General features: G+C 40.7%; 1 protein-coding gene across 2 annotated transcripts; it reads left to right on the plus strand.

The window, feature by feature from the left end:
* The first annotated feature begins 5986 nt into the window (after window positions 1-5986).
* On the plus strand, window positions 5987-15028 carry LOC145446063 (uronyl 2-sulfotransferase-like). 2 transcript variants are annotated; one of them, XM_080324240.1, is made up of 8 exons: window positions 6113-6276; window positions 11395-11651; window positions 12013-12092; window positions 12148-12307; window positions 12833-12930; window positions 13557-13676; window positions 13795-13838; window positions 14591-15028. In XM_080324240.1, exons 1-8 carry the CDS (start codon window positions 6147-6149, stop codon window positions 14749-14751), a joined length of 1050 nt encoding a protein of 349 aa, XP_080180366.1. In that variant the 5' UTR covers window positions 6113-6146; the 3' UTR covers window positions 14752-15028. The 2 variants fall into 2 exon arrangements, with proteins under 2 accessions (XP_080180367.1, XP_080180366.1); XM_080324241.1 differs by lacking the exon at window positions 13795-13838 and having other exon boundaries at window positions 5987-6276; window positions 14591-14735.
* The last annotated feature ends 1053 nt before the right edge of the window (window positions 15029-16081 follow it).

Below are 16081 nucleotides of genomic sequence, written 5' to 3' on the forward strand. Positions count from 1 at the left end.
AGTATTTGTAGTTCTCGTTCATTTCATAGTATCATTAATTGGAGTTCTAATTAGTTTCAGTTCTTTTGTCTGGAGAGCATGCATGTTTCAGTTTAAAAGCAAGTGTAGCATCGCCGTCTATTTTCCTAAATTACAATTACACTATATGGCATTTTTTACGTTACGCCATATTTTTTTATCATCGCATACGAATCGCGCAAAGTGTCAACATCGTAACCATACAACTCCTCCTTACTACTCTTCGACTAAACTAAAGGCCTTAATATGTGTGAGAGAACATGCCATGACATTTTCTAAAACGGAATGTTCGAGTAAACCACAGATTAGTATCTAATTTCCATAGCAAAACTATCATTTGCATCTCATGATTCGGTCGAATGCTCATGCTATCGGAAATTTATACCTTCTGGGATGCATCAATATACATTGTTCATGAAGCTCTCTGCATATTCCGCATATCTCAATTTGCAGCTTTTGAAAGTTCATGCGAACGTATTATGACCGTTTTCAAAACTACTTACTTACTTGAGTAGATTTCAAGCCGGCAAATTCTACTTCTACTTCAAGTAGTTTTAGGTTGCTTATGGAAGAAGTACTTCTACTTGTACTTGAGTAGATTTTTGCGTCGCTACTTCTACTTCTACTTGAGTAGCTTTCTTGACTACTTTGATCACCTCTGGTCGTCACCTAAGTTATCCTCTGCAATTTAGACTCGTGTGAGTTCCAAAAACGATATTTTGAATCCCTGATTTCTCTAACTACCGCTAAATTGTATTTACAATGGCCCTATATTTAATAATAATAAAAAAACAAGTTTTTATTTATAGGTTTACCATATTTTGAGATCCGGAAAAGAGGACACTTTTTACATATCACAAAACTTATAAAAATGAACGAGGTAACGGGTCATTTGAAAATTTGTGCTATAAATATTTTGTGTTGACCGACTAAAAAATCGAAGAACGAACAGACTACAGTTGCACTATATAATTTACAAAGGCTATATGGTTGTACGCAACGTAGCTCCATGACGCAATTCAATGTTCCCTCTAATTTTTCACGAGTCTGCGCGCATCCGCCAACTCACTGCGCGGTCCCTTGGAAAACAGTGCGAAACGTCTAAAAAAAGGTCATCACTTCGGATTTTTTGTGCGCAGGCCGTGTCAGCACTGCGCAATTGCGCACGTGCGCAGCTTGGAGGGAACATTGGACATTGGACATGCTAAATTGGGGTGTAAAATTTTCCTCTGCGGGTAGCATTTGTAGTTTGTACTACTGTCAAAACTCAAATTGCAAGGACGGGACTACTCGATGCCAGCCATAGCGACGACCGAACATATCAATATCGAATGTTTTGGCCAACCAGCGACGGCCATTTTGGCCACTGTTCTATTGCTGCCCATCTTTTTAGCACTGCACTTTACCCATATAGCCGTATGTTGGCCAGAACTTCATGTCTTCATATGTCACGGCGCGGAAGTGGCTGGCCCCGAAATACCTGTGTTTAATGTCGCTCTCCAACAACAAGTGTCCGTATTTACTGCGGAGCTTGTCGGGATATTTCAGCAACCCAAATTCCGGACACTCTTTAGCGTGTCTAGTGGATTTCAAAATGAGTTATGACGTCACACCAGCAAAGCTTTGCTCATAGACCAGAGGTGGTCACGGTCCGGTTCAGGAGTAAGTGGCTGTGCGTTGTGTAACCGGGACCGAAAGCACATGTTTCCAGCCCCCTCCCGCCCAAATAACCAATGATTTTGAGCCCACACCATAGGGTAATCGATTCAACTTCTGAAGGGGGTGCTAACTATATGAATCTGGTTTCTATATGCATCTGGTCGTTAAATTATTTGAATGAATTCTGTCAATAATATTGGTCGTTCCATATATTACTACATAGATACTACACTCTCCGCCCACATGATCAGAGTTAGTGGTAGTGCTGGTGGATGATGATGAGTTCGAAAATACTGGGAGCGTAATTGCATATCGTTAAGTCATGTTTATGTCCTACCGATACGATTGTTAATCATCCTTATAACGGCGCGCACCACGGAGCTTTATAAACACCCCACATCCAGTGGTTTCCAACCTTTTATGGTCGCGACTCCATCTACAATTTGAAAATGTTCCGTGGTACAGATCAAAATTTGACGAGCTGATTACTAAAAGAAGTCAGCACCTTTGCCCAGACTTACTCACGGGCTATTTTGGAAGCTGATTACGTTCAACATATTCGCAAACCCAAGAATAAAGGCAAACGAGCCCCCTCCCGTTCGGAACCATCTATCTTTGAATAAAGCATACGGCCTTAACGATCTCTAGGAATATACCGTTGTCCTATAATTGCGATTACAATTTGGCTTATTCCAGTAAATGAAGGTCGTTTTTATCTATATTTTATGGCAGTTTTTGCGAGGGTGGTAGTCTCCATATTAAAATCAATAAATGTGATAGTAAATCGCGCGCAGCGCGAAGAAAGATATCATACATCAGCATAAATATTCCCAAACAAGATTGTTTTTATGCTGATTTACGAAAAAAATTATGAGCCTACGTCAAAATTCCGGACATTTGGCATATTTTAGAAATTCCTCCCGGACGCTAGTTTGAACAGTGAAATTCCGGACATGTCCGGGAAATTCCGGACGTATGGCAACCCTATATTAAAGGTTCTTTTATGGGCTGAAAACAATCTTCGCCCACAGTGTGAATTAGGCATTTTTCAGATAGTCTGAGTGCCATCTGGGCCATGGCCAATCGCTAGTATGAAATTTTTTTAATTACTCAAATTATTCTGTCTTGCAGAAATCTGTCGCGGAGCAACATAATTACGCATATAATATGGATTCCTGGGCACAGAGGAGTGGGTCAAAACGAGCAGGCTGATCAGCTAGCCAGAAGCGCAGCGTGCCGAACCCCAGCTCGTGAGGTCGAACAAATCTCGCTGTCAATCAAGGAAGTACGATCGCAAATCGCCAAACACTGAGAGGAAATAAGATGGAATGATGAATTCAAGGAATCAGATGATTATTCGCAATATCGCGGAATATTTGCTTCGCAAACAATCTTGCCAAGCTGCAGCATATCCTCACGAAAAATCTCATCAATTCTGATAAGATTGCAAACGGGCCACTGCAGACTCCACTGGCACCTTCGCAGAATCGGATGTCACAACACGGGTTTATGCGATACGTGCGATATCGACGAGACGGTCGACCACTTTTTAATTCATTACGAACGCTACTCGAACCACCGCGATCACTTGAAGAAAGCAGCGGCGAATCTAGGCATACCGTTTCAGCTCACAAAACTGTTATCAGATCCACGGATTGTACTACCAGTGGCTGAATTCGTTATCCTCACCGGCAGACAGTTGTGACGCTTATGGATCTATCAGACTCTCGAGACCTGATGTAAAAGGCCATAGTAGCCGAACACAATATGTGCAATACTAACAACAACAACAACCTGTGTCTCAACCCCGCACCTGCTCGTTGCTCACCCCTACATTAAAACATCCCAACGGTCGCCAACGGTGTTTTCCATAAAAACCATAAGTGTCGGACAAATCTTATCATTAATTCGAAACCATTCGTTTAATACAGAGGTCGGCATATTTTCATGACCAAGCCATTGTATTAACGACTTTTATGCGTGTCTCGCTTATTGGCTATAGTACCCGCACCCAAAACTGTGAGGTCCAATATTTAGGGTTACCATAGGCCTATTGAGTATATATCCTCTTTTTTGACTTTTTTTGAAAGCGTCCTCGAAGGACGCCTAAATGTCCTCTTTTTTGAGAATTTTGGTTAGGTTAGAATTCGACTGAGATATAGGAAATCAGTACTCAAGCAACGTTCCGGTGGGTATTTCGGGAGTTAAGCCAGAAAATGACCTTTTTTAGTCAACCAATGGAGATGCAATAAAAGTGTATATTTCTGGAATTTCTGGAGTGGAGTCGGAAATGGCCTTTTTTTAGTCAACCAACCACAAAGTCGGGAAAAATTTCCAATTTTTGCCGGATTTCACTCTAGTATTGTAAGTCGTAAACGTGTCCTCTTGTCAGATTTCCAAAATATGGGGACTCTAAAATGTATGTACATTAGGGCTGTTCAAAAATAACCTTTTTTCCTGAATCTTGCGGGTTACTTGATTAAATCGTTAGGTTGCCTTTAAAAATGACGCACACCAAATTTGAATTCATTGCAACCAATATTAGCGGATTTCGTAGAGTTTGAAAATTTTGAATTTGCCTAAAAATGCAAAAAAAATTTTTTTTCCAATTTTCCTTCCAACCTTATGAAATTGTTGCGCTGTCTTCAAAAACGATGCAAAACAAATTTAACTCAATTCGAAGCCGTAGAAGTGGAGTTATTTCAGTTTTTCTTTCATAATTCTGGGATTATCCTTGATTGGTGGATCATCCCAGAATTATCATCAAAAAACTTGAATAACTCGGCTTCTGCAGCTTGGAATTGAGTCAAATTTGTTTTGCATCGTTTTTGAAGACAGCGCAACAATTTCATAAGGTTGGAAGTAAAATTGGAAAAAAAAAATTTTTTGCATTTTTAGGCAAATTCAAAATTTTCAAACTCTACGAAATCCGCGAATATTGGTTGTAATGAATTCAAATTTGGTGTGCGTCATTTTTTAAGGCAACCTAACGATTTAATCAAGTAACCCGCAAGATTCAGGAAAAAAGGTTATTTTTGAACAACCCTAATGTACATTGTGCAAACTCTACACAGGTGATCGCGCGAAGCGCGAAGAATTTTTTTTCTGTTTATTTTTTGTTGCAAGAAAAATTAGATATATAAATATTAGATTCTTATTAAAAGATCGCTATGTTGCCGTCGCGACCCAAAATTATACCCTTTGCGACCCATACTTTAAACCCCTGTGCTATGGCGTATTTGAAAAAAAAAGGCCATGGAAGACTCGATGAAGGGGACAAACACGATAATACAGCGAGGAAGCGTGGAAACGAACACTTGCTTCTCGCAAGCGTGTATTATTAATAAAAAAAAGAGTATAGGCCGAAGTCGATTGATAGACGGTACTTGGTTGTTTCGACACCCTCTTATCTGTTTGTTATATCGCACTGTGCCTTTTATGTCACACCGTGGATTGTGCGATGTGCATCTTCATCGGGTGATAATAATAATCTCTGATTTGAATATTATATGATTACTTTAGTTCCGAAGACAAGAAGTCGTTGAATTTTTAATTAATGATGACTTTGGAATTATTACAAATGATATATATATATGATATATAACTGAATAAATGATATATATAGGCCTATATTTGAACAGCTTCTTTGAGGTACAGAACTTCAATATACAATTGAATATAGTATATTATTCATATTGAAATGAACCCGAATATTTTCGGCTGACACTCGTCAGGGGTAATCGTCAGCAACTAGTAGAGAATTCGAAAGAACAGCGTATATATTTGTGTTACGATTGTTGATATACGCTGTTCTTTCGAATTCTCTACTAGTTGCTGACGATTACCCCTGACGAGTGTCAGCCGAAAATATTCGGGTTCATTTCAATATGAACATACTATTCAATTGTATAGGCCTATATGTTTACAGGATATTATCTTTTATTGGGGCCTTCCATGATTGGCTGCTGTGTTATTACAACATCGATCCAAGTCTCAATTTGTTTGTCAAGGGCAATGCAAGCTATCTAGACCCGTGAAAATAGGCTACTCACTAAATTTACTAATTCTTTATGTTATAGTTATGACATAAAACTAGCATTAAATAATTATATTCTTGTGCAGTGTAGTGGTAGTGGGAAATATAATTGAAAGCGCAAGTTAGTTCATGTGTTGCCCTCATACTCGGGATTATTCGTAACGAGGCGGATTAAAGTCGAAGCTGTTCTGTATCTGTATTGGGCTCGTCGGCACTAAGCGACGCGTGACGCGCGAAGTAGCCTAGTATCGCTTGAATTTTAGGCTAGTTATTTCAGAAATTACGCTCAACTTCGGTAATACAAGCGTTCATGCAATACTGTTTTTGAAACATGATTTAGAAAGCGAAAGGAATTGTACACAGGGCAGGGTTCTTTTTTGTTACGGTACTGTTGTGTTGTCTTCTACCTAACATTGTGTATTTACGATTACAGATGCCATGTAGACCTATTCGATTCTGCATAAAGTCATTGAAGTATGCGGTAGCTCTACTTCTTTTAGTCGCTGTTTATATCAACTTGAATTTAGGAAATCGCTATCGTGCAACCTTGGATACAGAGAGAGGTAAGCCTTAATTCTTGCTATATTGCTGTATTATTTCTTCATCAGTCTCGTAAGTACCACACGCCGAAGGCTATTTCAATTGAATGTATCGAGCCAGCGTTGCAGCTGTCATTGAGTCCTTGTGATAACATGAGCCGGAACCTGCTAGCTTGACACCACCGAGTACATGTTAGTGGCACATGATATATCAATGCGTTGTATGAAGCGAAGTGGAAGTAAGCCTCATTGATAGCACGACACTTTCGTGCGAACAATATCAACAGATGGACACGATGCGAACTTCTGATTCCACTGCATTATTGATCGAGGTACTAGGCTATAGTTGAAAGCAACCGAGCCATTACGGAAGTATATAATGATACCGTGCAATCGCTCTGAATGTTGGACGTTCTGATGACTTCCACATCGGCATCGTTACGTGACATCGTTATGTGTTCCGCGTTCTAGACTGTACGAGCTTTTCCCCCGCGCGAACCGCACGGTTGCATGGGGAATTTGGTACCAGTGTTATGTTGTGTATTACTGAAACACTCATCGATCTATTGATGACTCAAACGTGTCACGTAATTCAGTATCAAGATCTGTTTTAATGTGTCATTCTATATCAGGATTTGAAGCCAAACGAAATTTAATAAAAGGTTCTAGCTCTACAGTTTGATCTCTTGCGGTCATCACACTCGCAAGTACTTACGTTCAGAATTCACGTCTCGATTTGAACGATGATTTTCAATCATTATTAATAATTTACATTATATTCCATTTGACTATATGGTCTTATTTTTCATTTTACTTTTTATTTTATGATTTTTTAATGCTTGGGTCGGGGAGAGGGGAAAAGCAAAGTAGGCTACGGTTAGTTAAGATGATGCCAAAGAGATGCCACTATTCCAGCGCATACTATCATACTCATCAAATCACGTAAACGTGAGCGTAACGGATGCTAACTAGATTCGATACATTGTTCGGCGACTGTCGTAAGCAGCATTTTGTACCCGATTGTACGTACACCATACGGCAGGGGTTGGCAACCTTTTGTGTGCACCGTGCCAAAATGTCAAAAAATGTCAATTTGTTACCAGCTTGCGTGCCAAATATTTCATTTACTAATATATAAATTTTCAAGCAAGGAATGCCACAAACCGTTGTTGTGCAGCTGGCAACGGCATCCGTTACGCCAGTGATTACTAAATTATTGGTCGCGAAGGGAATAAATTTTGGTCGTTACCGCACCCGACCTGTCGCTTACATGTACGTAATATTTACATAATTTCTTTTCAGTCGCGCAACGATCAATATTCTGTGGTGATTTGGTCGTTTCCAAGTCCACCATATCCAATAAGTGAGAGAGAGATATGGTATTCTTTTTCGCCTGCACCATCGAGATGCTTTGACGACGGAGTTGCGATGCGGCCCCATGAGGTCATCTAGTCTGCGCCCCCGTTTTTTTTTCTCCTCCATGCTATCCGTGATTGCTGAGCGCCTAGCAGGATAGCTGCGGATACCAATTTTCGAGTCTTTGGTATAACCCGCCCGGGGATCGAACCCACGACCTACCGCTCGAGAAGCCGGACGCATAACCAGTGGCGGCTCGTCCTATAGGGCAACTGGGGCATTGCCCCACATAAAATTCTGTTCAATAACAATTCTTTACCATTTATAGATGCACAACAATCTATATATACCGAAATCACAGCGAAAATCGTATTCTACTTGTCCTTTCGCTTGTAAATGCCCATATATAGCGAAGTCTCTGCGAAAATCGAATTCTCTTCTGTGTTTTCGCTTTGCGAATGCCTAGCCGGGGCATGTCCCGGTAGCGCTCATAACAAGCTTTCACTGTCCATTCTCTCAAAGCCGCGCACAATAAAGAAACGGTGATTTACTCTCTCCTATTCATAAAATTACCGAGCAACCGGGGCACAATAGGTCTGTGCCCCTAAGGTGTGATGTAACAATCGTATCTATATCTGAACTCGGTTACCGTCATATGCGTTTAGTCGACCTTTGCTGGTATAGGTCGATTTTGATGGTGTTTCACACCATGAAAACTCTTGAAACTTGGTATGTCATGTCGTGATGGTGGTATTTAACATTGCCCCAAGTTTCAGGGTTTCTACTTAAAGTTTAGGGTAGTAATTCCGTTTCCGAAGTTGAGTGTGTGCTGAATGCTGATCCGTCATGTATCGCAAACAGATTTTACTCAAAAGCCGGTATTGGTATCCATTGATTTTGACGATGTTCAATACTGAGATCGGTTATGACATTTGGCACGGTAAGTCTTAATGTTAGTATCGAACGCTGTACCAAGTTTTAAGTTTGTCACTGAACTATGTTAGTGGTAATTTCGTTTCCTAAGTCGAGTGAGAGCTGACTCGTCATTTATCGCTAACAGATTTTACGCAAAGCCGGTATTGGTCTCTATTGATTTTAACGATGCTCCTTGCCTAGATCTGCCATGAGCTTTTGCACGGTGTGTTTTGATTTTAGTATCGAACGCTGTGCCAAGTCTCAAGGCTGACACTCAATGATTAGGGCAGTAATTTCGTTATCAAGGTCGAATATGGTAGAGATGTGCTCTGATCTGACACATTAGCCTACAACGCATTGCGGATTTCACGCAAAAGCCGGTGTATCTGTGGTAACGTTAACTGTGTTCCATACTGAGATAGGTGACGAGATGATGATATCATTCTCATTTGCATTCAAATATTTACTTTCATATTATATTCTCCAATGTCAATTTCACCGTGAAATTGTGGCCTTCAAGCCATTTGCTTACGACCCCCTGTCAAGCGCGATAGCTATTTCGTTTTCGATGGCGGCTAACAGCTGATCACTTGATCAGCCTATTCCTCAGTAAATTTTACGCAAAATTCGGTCTGTTCGCATTAATTTTGACAGTGTACCATACCGAAAAGGGCCATGAGGCTACTTCTCGATGATGTCATGTAACAGTGTACTAAATTTACGGCTTTCATCCACGTATATATTCGGTAATATATTTTCCAAAGGCGATTTCGCAGCAGACCTACAGACAGTAATAAAGCCAGATGTGTCATGTTACAGTCTCCAGTTTCAAGGCCAAAATCTCCTATGCTGTACCGAGACCGAATTTCCGAGGCTGCTATTCTTAGTTGTTCAGAATGATGTTTTGGATTCAATATGACAGGCCCAATGTATGAGATAACAATTGCGTATGTGTCCGAACTCGTTGACCTTTCCAATTAGGCTTACGCTATCTCTCGAGTTATAGTCATTTCCATTTCTGCATATAATTAGTCAGGTCTAGTGCGAACATGAACCGTGTTGAATCTTTGTTCCGTACGCCGTTTACGCAGTTACCACACTTCAAGTGACAGCTCACCGGCAGACCTCTCGTGGCACATACGTTAAAATCACCGTTGTCGGGAAATTCATGTTACCGTAACATTAAGTTACTTGTTTACGTTGGAAAACGCCATTGTGACGTCATCTTGATAAAAAGTCGCTTGCAGCCTTTGCCCCACCACCCGATATTGTCACGAGCCGCCACTGCGCACAACCATTACACTATCTCGCTCGTGACAGACCAATCAGTGTTGTTACGATGATAATGATAATGATGAAAAATATGCCCACCCCTGTATCTAGAAGACGGTTCAGTGTCACATTAAGGTTGGTCTGACGCTAGATTTGTCTGCAAAGGTCGCAGTAAAGCGGTAAAGATTGTCGTTGCTCCAGATATATTGGAATCGCTTGCACTCCGGACGAAACAAAATACTATATCCTTCCGAGAGACGAACGCGATTCCAAATTCGCATTTCGAGTTCGACACGGGGCTCATTATTTTCTTTGGTGGGTCTCGTTTGATACGTGGGGCTAAAGCTGCGGGTGCTGGACTATTTGGCGCTGGTCGCTTCGGCGCCTTGACAGTGAACACTGAACATATCAAGGTCAAACGTTTTGGCCAGCATGCGGCGGTTCTTTATTTCAAGGTTTTATCGCCGGTAATCATTTTGGCAACGCATACACCGCACGGTGGCATGTTTCCCGAAACTTTATGTCTAGGTCGCGTCTTCTATAGCGTAAGAATGGCCAGCGCCGGGATGCCGGTTCAGGTACATATAATAGTCAAGCTCCCGTAGGCTTCACACTGCACCATGAACACTCCTAGACTAAAATCATCCAAACGGTTTCATACGATATTCGGTTGACGTTCGTTCATAGCTGCTAATACGGTTGACTCATTTCTGTACATTATGCATGTTTTTTTTCCAAAACATTTATTGGGGGTTCCCACATTATAATCAAGATATCAGGTTCCAATAAATTGCACGAAGCGCGGAAGAAAATATCAAGATAAGTACAATCTGCCCTAAAAGACTCAATTTTATGTTCATTTGCGAAATAATTTTCGATCGCCTACTACCCCCGACATACGTTGGTTGCAGCAGGCTGCAGGGTTGCGGACTTCTGCGCACCAATTCACAAAATGATCGCTGACGTGACGATTTATTGCCAATAACATTTAGATTCCATGTTAAACATTACTATCCGATAACAAGTCGTATATTATACGAGAAAAAAACTTAATACTGGTTTAGGATTCGCGTACTCGAATCGTAGTGCCAACTCTTCCCACTAACTGTTTTGCGTGATCTTTATGTATTTTTCCTTCTCTTTGTGCGCACAGGCAATCTATTCATCACCAGTTATCTATCAACTCATAACTGTGATGATCTTGGAAACATTATCAAATCGTCACGAATCAAGACGAAACCTCGCTCTAAACCGGTGCGATTGATGATTCCTTTGAAATATAATATGCAGCGTAGATTTCTCATCGATAAAGGTGCCCAATTAAGAAGGAATTTTGTTCTCACTCAATTACCTTTGCACAACTCCTGATGTTGGTGAATTTGTATTATCGTGTAACCGCACCGCTATTTGTGACTTTAATGTTTATGCTGCAGTCTCATGGTTAATCGTCATCTCATATGACCTCTTTTCGTATTATGCACCTTTGCGCAACAGGCGACAAGCACCAAATCTTTTTGTGCAATAAACAACACGGCCTCTAAAATTGCATCCTTTCCAAGTTTCTTGTATAATAACGATGTGCAAAAATGTTGAATACAGATGCTGCACCCGATTTGAGAAATATCCCCGTTGATCTGCCGAGGTTTTTGCCGAATCGTACTAACGGCGAGAACGATCTTGCCGCCACTCTCGTCACAAGGACAATCCAACCGAATATCCTTATATATAATCGCGTGCCGAAATGCGGTAGTTCAACCGTACGCTTCCTGATCGGCCGACTGAGAGTCAGAAATAGATTCAACTACAAAGTGCACAATTGGCCGAATGTAAGACAATCTCTCACCCCAACTGAGGAGGTAAGTTTAAGTACCTTCGCCCTGTGTAAACGTATAGAGTGGTGGAAGTAGTCAGCTTTGCTACTCAAGTAGATGTACCTGAATGATTCGAGAAGTTCAATGAGTAGTTTCAGTAGTAGATTTTGTTTAAACGTTGCGTAATTTTCGCGGTTCGAGCATGCCACGTCCATATTCAAGTCGAAATAAATACAAATTCTACTGAATCAATGCTGGTTATCCCTCTAGTTTACCGACCACGACCTGACATATCGATCTCGCCTTCCGACACATGCCGCCTCTTAGTCATATTATTGGTACTGCGTTGCTGCATATGTATAGGCTATAATGGTGTATTATCGTATTTTCACCTTCGTTTCGACAGGCTGAGCTTGTGCAGCAAGTTGCTTCGCTACGGCGCCCCGTGCTTTTCCTACGACACTTGCATTACGTCGACTTCGCCAGGTAAGCGAGATTGTGCGAAACCGCTTCGCGCGCGTACTAATTCTGAAGTGTTCAGATATAATTTGACGGCGGCTCCCGTATATTTTAACATGGTACGCGACCCCGTCGATCGGTTCGTGTCGCATTTTTATTTCTCGCGATACGGATTCAAAGGGTGGGACGAGGAGAAAATCAAGAAATGGCTCTGGCCGATGTCAGAGGAACGTAGGAACATGGTATGGAAATGAAATTGTTAAAATGAATGTGACATAACAGCATAAAGTACCGCGGTTACAAGTAATAGTTGGGGTCGATTTCTTCGGCAAGGAAATTTCGTCACTAATATGGCATCAAACTGCTAAGCAAAATTATGAAGGGGCAAGAGTACTTTTGGCTAGAAGTGGTCAGTCAGGGATAGTTGTTTCCCGAGTGTAATTGTCATTAGACAGTACGAAATAGCTTATGGAATTACTTTTACCTCTATACAAGAGTAGCAAAGTTGATTACTGAGGCTACCTCTGCTTCTAGCCCACTGCGACTATACATCCAGAAAGGCGGTGTGCCATTTTCAATGACATTTCTCATAACTGTTGTCACCCTGCCGTAAAACCAATACGGTTCAAATGCAATTACAAATGGAATGTCAATAAACATCCAGCACGGTCTGTGGCGAATCATGCCGAAGTCGCGACTAGGAACTGCGTAAATATGGCTTAAGATTGAAATTTCTATCCGCGAAATTCTTGTTGCAATACTTGCAGACGCTAGAAGATTGCGTTGGCAGAGGAGTTGATAAATGTATTGCAGACAACCGCGAGAATATGATTGCGTTCTTCTGTGGCCAAGAGCGCGGATGCAGGCATGTTATTAGTTGAGATTCTTCATTATTCAATTATATTAGTAATTACGGATTTGAATTCTTATCCAAACGTTAAGAGCATTTAGTATACTCTCAAATACATATTATTATATGTATTAAATTTGATTATATAATTGGAGTTGTTCGTTGAGCCATCACAATCTCTAAACATTAATTTGCTGTATTTAATAAACTGTATTGCCTTCGCATCGACATGATCAAACTGTTTACCCGTAAATTAAGTGGACGTGGCCTCGTCGGCTTGCTATACAAAGTGTCATCTAAATAACAATGATAAAAAATAGGGTGAAAGAGGCATCTCCGTCTCTATACTGAGTGGGAAATAAAGAAATGATCTCGTCAAAATATAGGCTGAGGAATAAAAATGCATGCGCTGCTATGAGCTGTATAGGAATAAATTGTTATATCCACAACGTGATTTCGTGATGCATCGGATGTAGTCAATGATCTGCAAAGGGGTGATCAAAAGATAATATTTTCAGACGGTATTTGACGTACCAAATTATGAGTTTATTGAGAAATAAAAGTGGATCCATCACCCACATCTATAATTTCCATAGTTTGATGCGTTCCCCAAGTTTTAATCGCCACGTCCTATTTTATAGCGCAAGGAATGACTGGGCCCTCAGGAAAGCGCAGCGGAACATTGAGCGCGATTTTGCGTTGGTCGGAATATTGGAACGTTTCGAAGAGTCGCTGAAAATTGGCGAAGCCATACTGCCAAGGTACGTCGTTATGGGTTACGGCTGATGCTACCGCTTTTGTGTAGCAGAGCCCATCGTCTATATATATATTAACTCCAACGTATGAAATTTATCGGATCACTTCATTTTCTATGTTCAGATACTTTGATTCCGCTGTAAAAGTTTTTCACAATTACCCAGAAGGTAAGGCTGCGTAACGTTACGTACAATAGCTTCTTGGGGGTACAGAACTTCAATATACAATTGAATAGTATATTCATATTGAAATGAACCCGAATATTTTCGGCTGACACTCGTCAGGGGTAATCGTCAGCAACTAGTAGAGAATTGGAAAGAACATTGTATATCATTGTAAATCCAATTCTCTACTAGTTGCTGACGATTACCCCGGACGAGTGTCAGCCGAAAATATTCGGGCTCATTTCAATATGAATATACTATTCAGTTACGTACAATGTACAATGTACAGTACATCCACATATCGACTTCCTATTTTCTTGCATTACGTTTCTTATCGTTATCGACGCCTTCTATGGATTCATGATGCTAGCAATTCATGGTTTAACTGACCGTCCAAATGAGTTGGTGTCGTATTTCATGGGTGGTCACTGGTCAGTAACGAGGTACTTCTAATTTTTCAGCAAGAACTCAAGTAGGTTTTGCCTACTTATACTACTATAACTCAAGCGGTTAAGATTTTAGAATATACTTCCACTTCTACTGGAGTAGCCTACAAGGGATGGCTACGTTATAGTCTGTCCAGTGTCCACCTATTCTAATTTGTCGAAACGATCTCAAAGTGCAAAAATATTTGCACATCGTCAAAAGTAACAAGACTTGATAGGAGTCAGTGCACTGATACTTGCGAATTGTTGAAGTGCATTAAGATGAGTGAAAAATATACACTTCGGAGACGAAACCACTTCTGTATACAGGCGGTAAGAAAACGAAGACGGCGGGTAAAAAAGAACCGTCCAAGTCGTTAAGGACAATACTCGAAAACGGCTTGAAACCGGAAATGGAGCTATATAATTTCATAAAACGGCGTTTGTTCATGCAATATGAAATTTTGAAGCGAAGCGGGAAGCTTTCTTGAACAGAAATTACTTCGATCAACTAGGCCTACCTATCTATGATAGATTATGTATAGTATTAGGCCTATAGTTGTAATGGACATTGCTAAGTTGCAATTCTGCTCATGACGTTATTTTCTGCCTGTACTGTTTGCGATTATTTTTGCGTATCTGTAATTTTGCTTCGTTCTCGGGTAATGTATTGACTGTGCAATCGTATATACTTCTGTTACATATTGTATCGTTCGGGCTCTATTTTTCACTTTGAACACTCGACTGCAATATACCAGTCGACAACTATTCGGCTTATTTACGGGAATTTGGAATTGTGAGCAGCAGTTTATCCCGCAATGAACAATCTCCGATCTTCTGCAGGCTAATATATAGTTTCATGAGAGCTGTTTAAAGAAACTAAAGTGGAGTTTTGGTGTACGCGATGTAGGCCTATGATTTTAATGTGATTCCTACATGCGACTTCTGTAATGCCTTCCGTCCATTAGCCTGATTAGTGGAGTCGAGCACTTTCGGATCTTGTGGCCTTTCGATTCCACGAGATTTGCTCGTTAGCATAAACGACGCACCGTGGTGTACTGACGGGATTCTTTCTCGCGCATTATATTCTACCTCCTGTCAATCTACATTTAATCTCACTTGAACCGGGATATATAGTCGATACCGTTTATGCCTATCGGTATCTGTCTGCTTCTCATTCGGGGAAACGTTAAGGTGTGACACCATAGCAGTATCGTCTTTTCTCACAGCATACCGTAGTCACTGTACTGCAGTAGCTAACCTAAATGTAGTCGTTAATGTTACTGGTCGCTAGTCCACCCATAGTAGGCTAACCGGTCAAAAACGAATAGACAAATACTGTAAATAACTTTTATTGAAGTTGGATTTTGAAAGTGTTGCTGACGGATAGCCTATACTTATTAGCTTGAACTATAAATGAAACCAGAACCGATAGAAATCAAGAATTCGCAAAGGAAGATATCGGGAACTTATTGTAGGGTTTAGTCTTCAATGTGAGATTATCCGATTCTTTTCGGCAAGCCATCAAGTTTAACACATTGCTGCGAAGTAGCATAATCAGCAACGGCATCCATGGATATTGGATAGGATATGAAAACGAGCGCGTGATTGACAATATAATGTGAAATGATGTCTATCGCATTCCACCCCATCTACAGATTTGACAGCAGAAAATCTATGTCAGGCTTCTAATTGTGGTTACTTTTCATGAGAGAATCTTTCAGCTTCTCACGATTGCGGGCTTGCGACATCGGCTCAGTGCACAGCCAATGCATGCTCAATTGCTCATGCTCATTGCTCAATTATATATAATTTATAGGT

The sequence above is a fragment of the Botryllus schlosseri genome, chromosome 9 (assembly GCF_051294905.1).
Source record: "Botryllus schlosseri isolate E-star chromosome 9, Bs_hap1, whole genome shotgun sequence".
NCBI classification, from domain to species: domain Eukaryota; kingdom Metazoa; phylum Chordata; class Ascidiacea; order Stolidobranchia; family Styelidae; genus Botryllus; species Botryllus schlosseri.

Coding starts and splice junctions, on each gene's coding strand:
- LOC145446063 (XM_080324240.1), top strand. CDS start 6,147: ATGCCATGTAGACCTATTCGATTCTGCATAAAGTCATTGAAGTATGCG. Junction 6,277..11,394: donor AACCTTGGATACAGAGAGAG/GTAAGCCTTAAT, acceptor TGTTGAATACAG/ATGCTGCACCCGATTTGAGA. Junction 12,093..12,147: donor CATTACGTCGACTTCGCCAG/GTAAGCGAGATT, acceptor TGAAGTGTTCAG/ATATAATTTGACGGCGGCTC.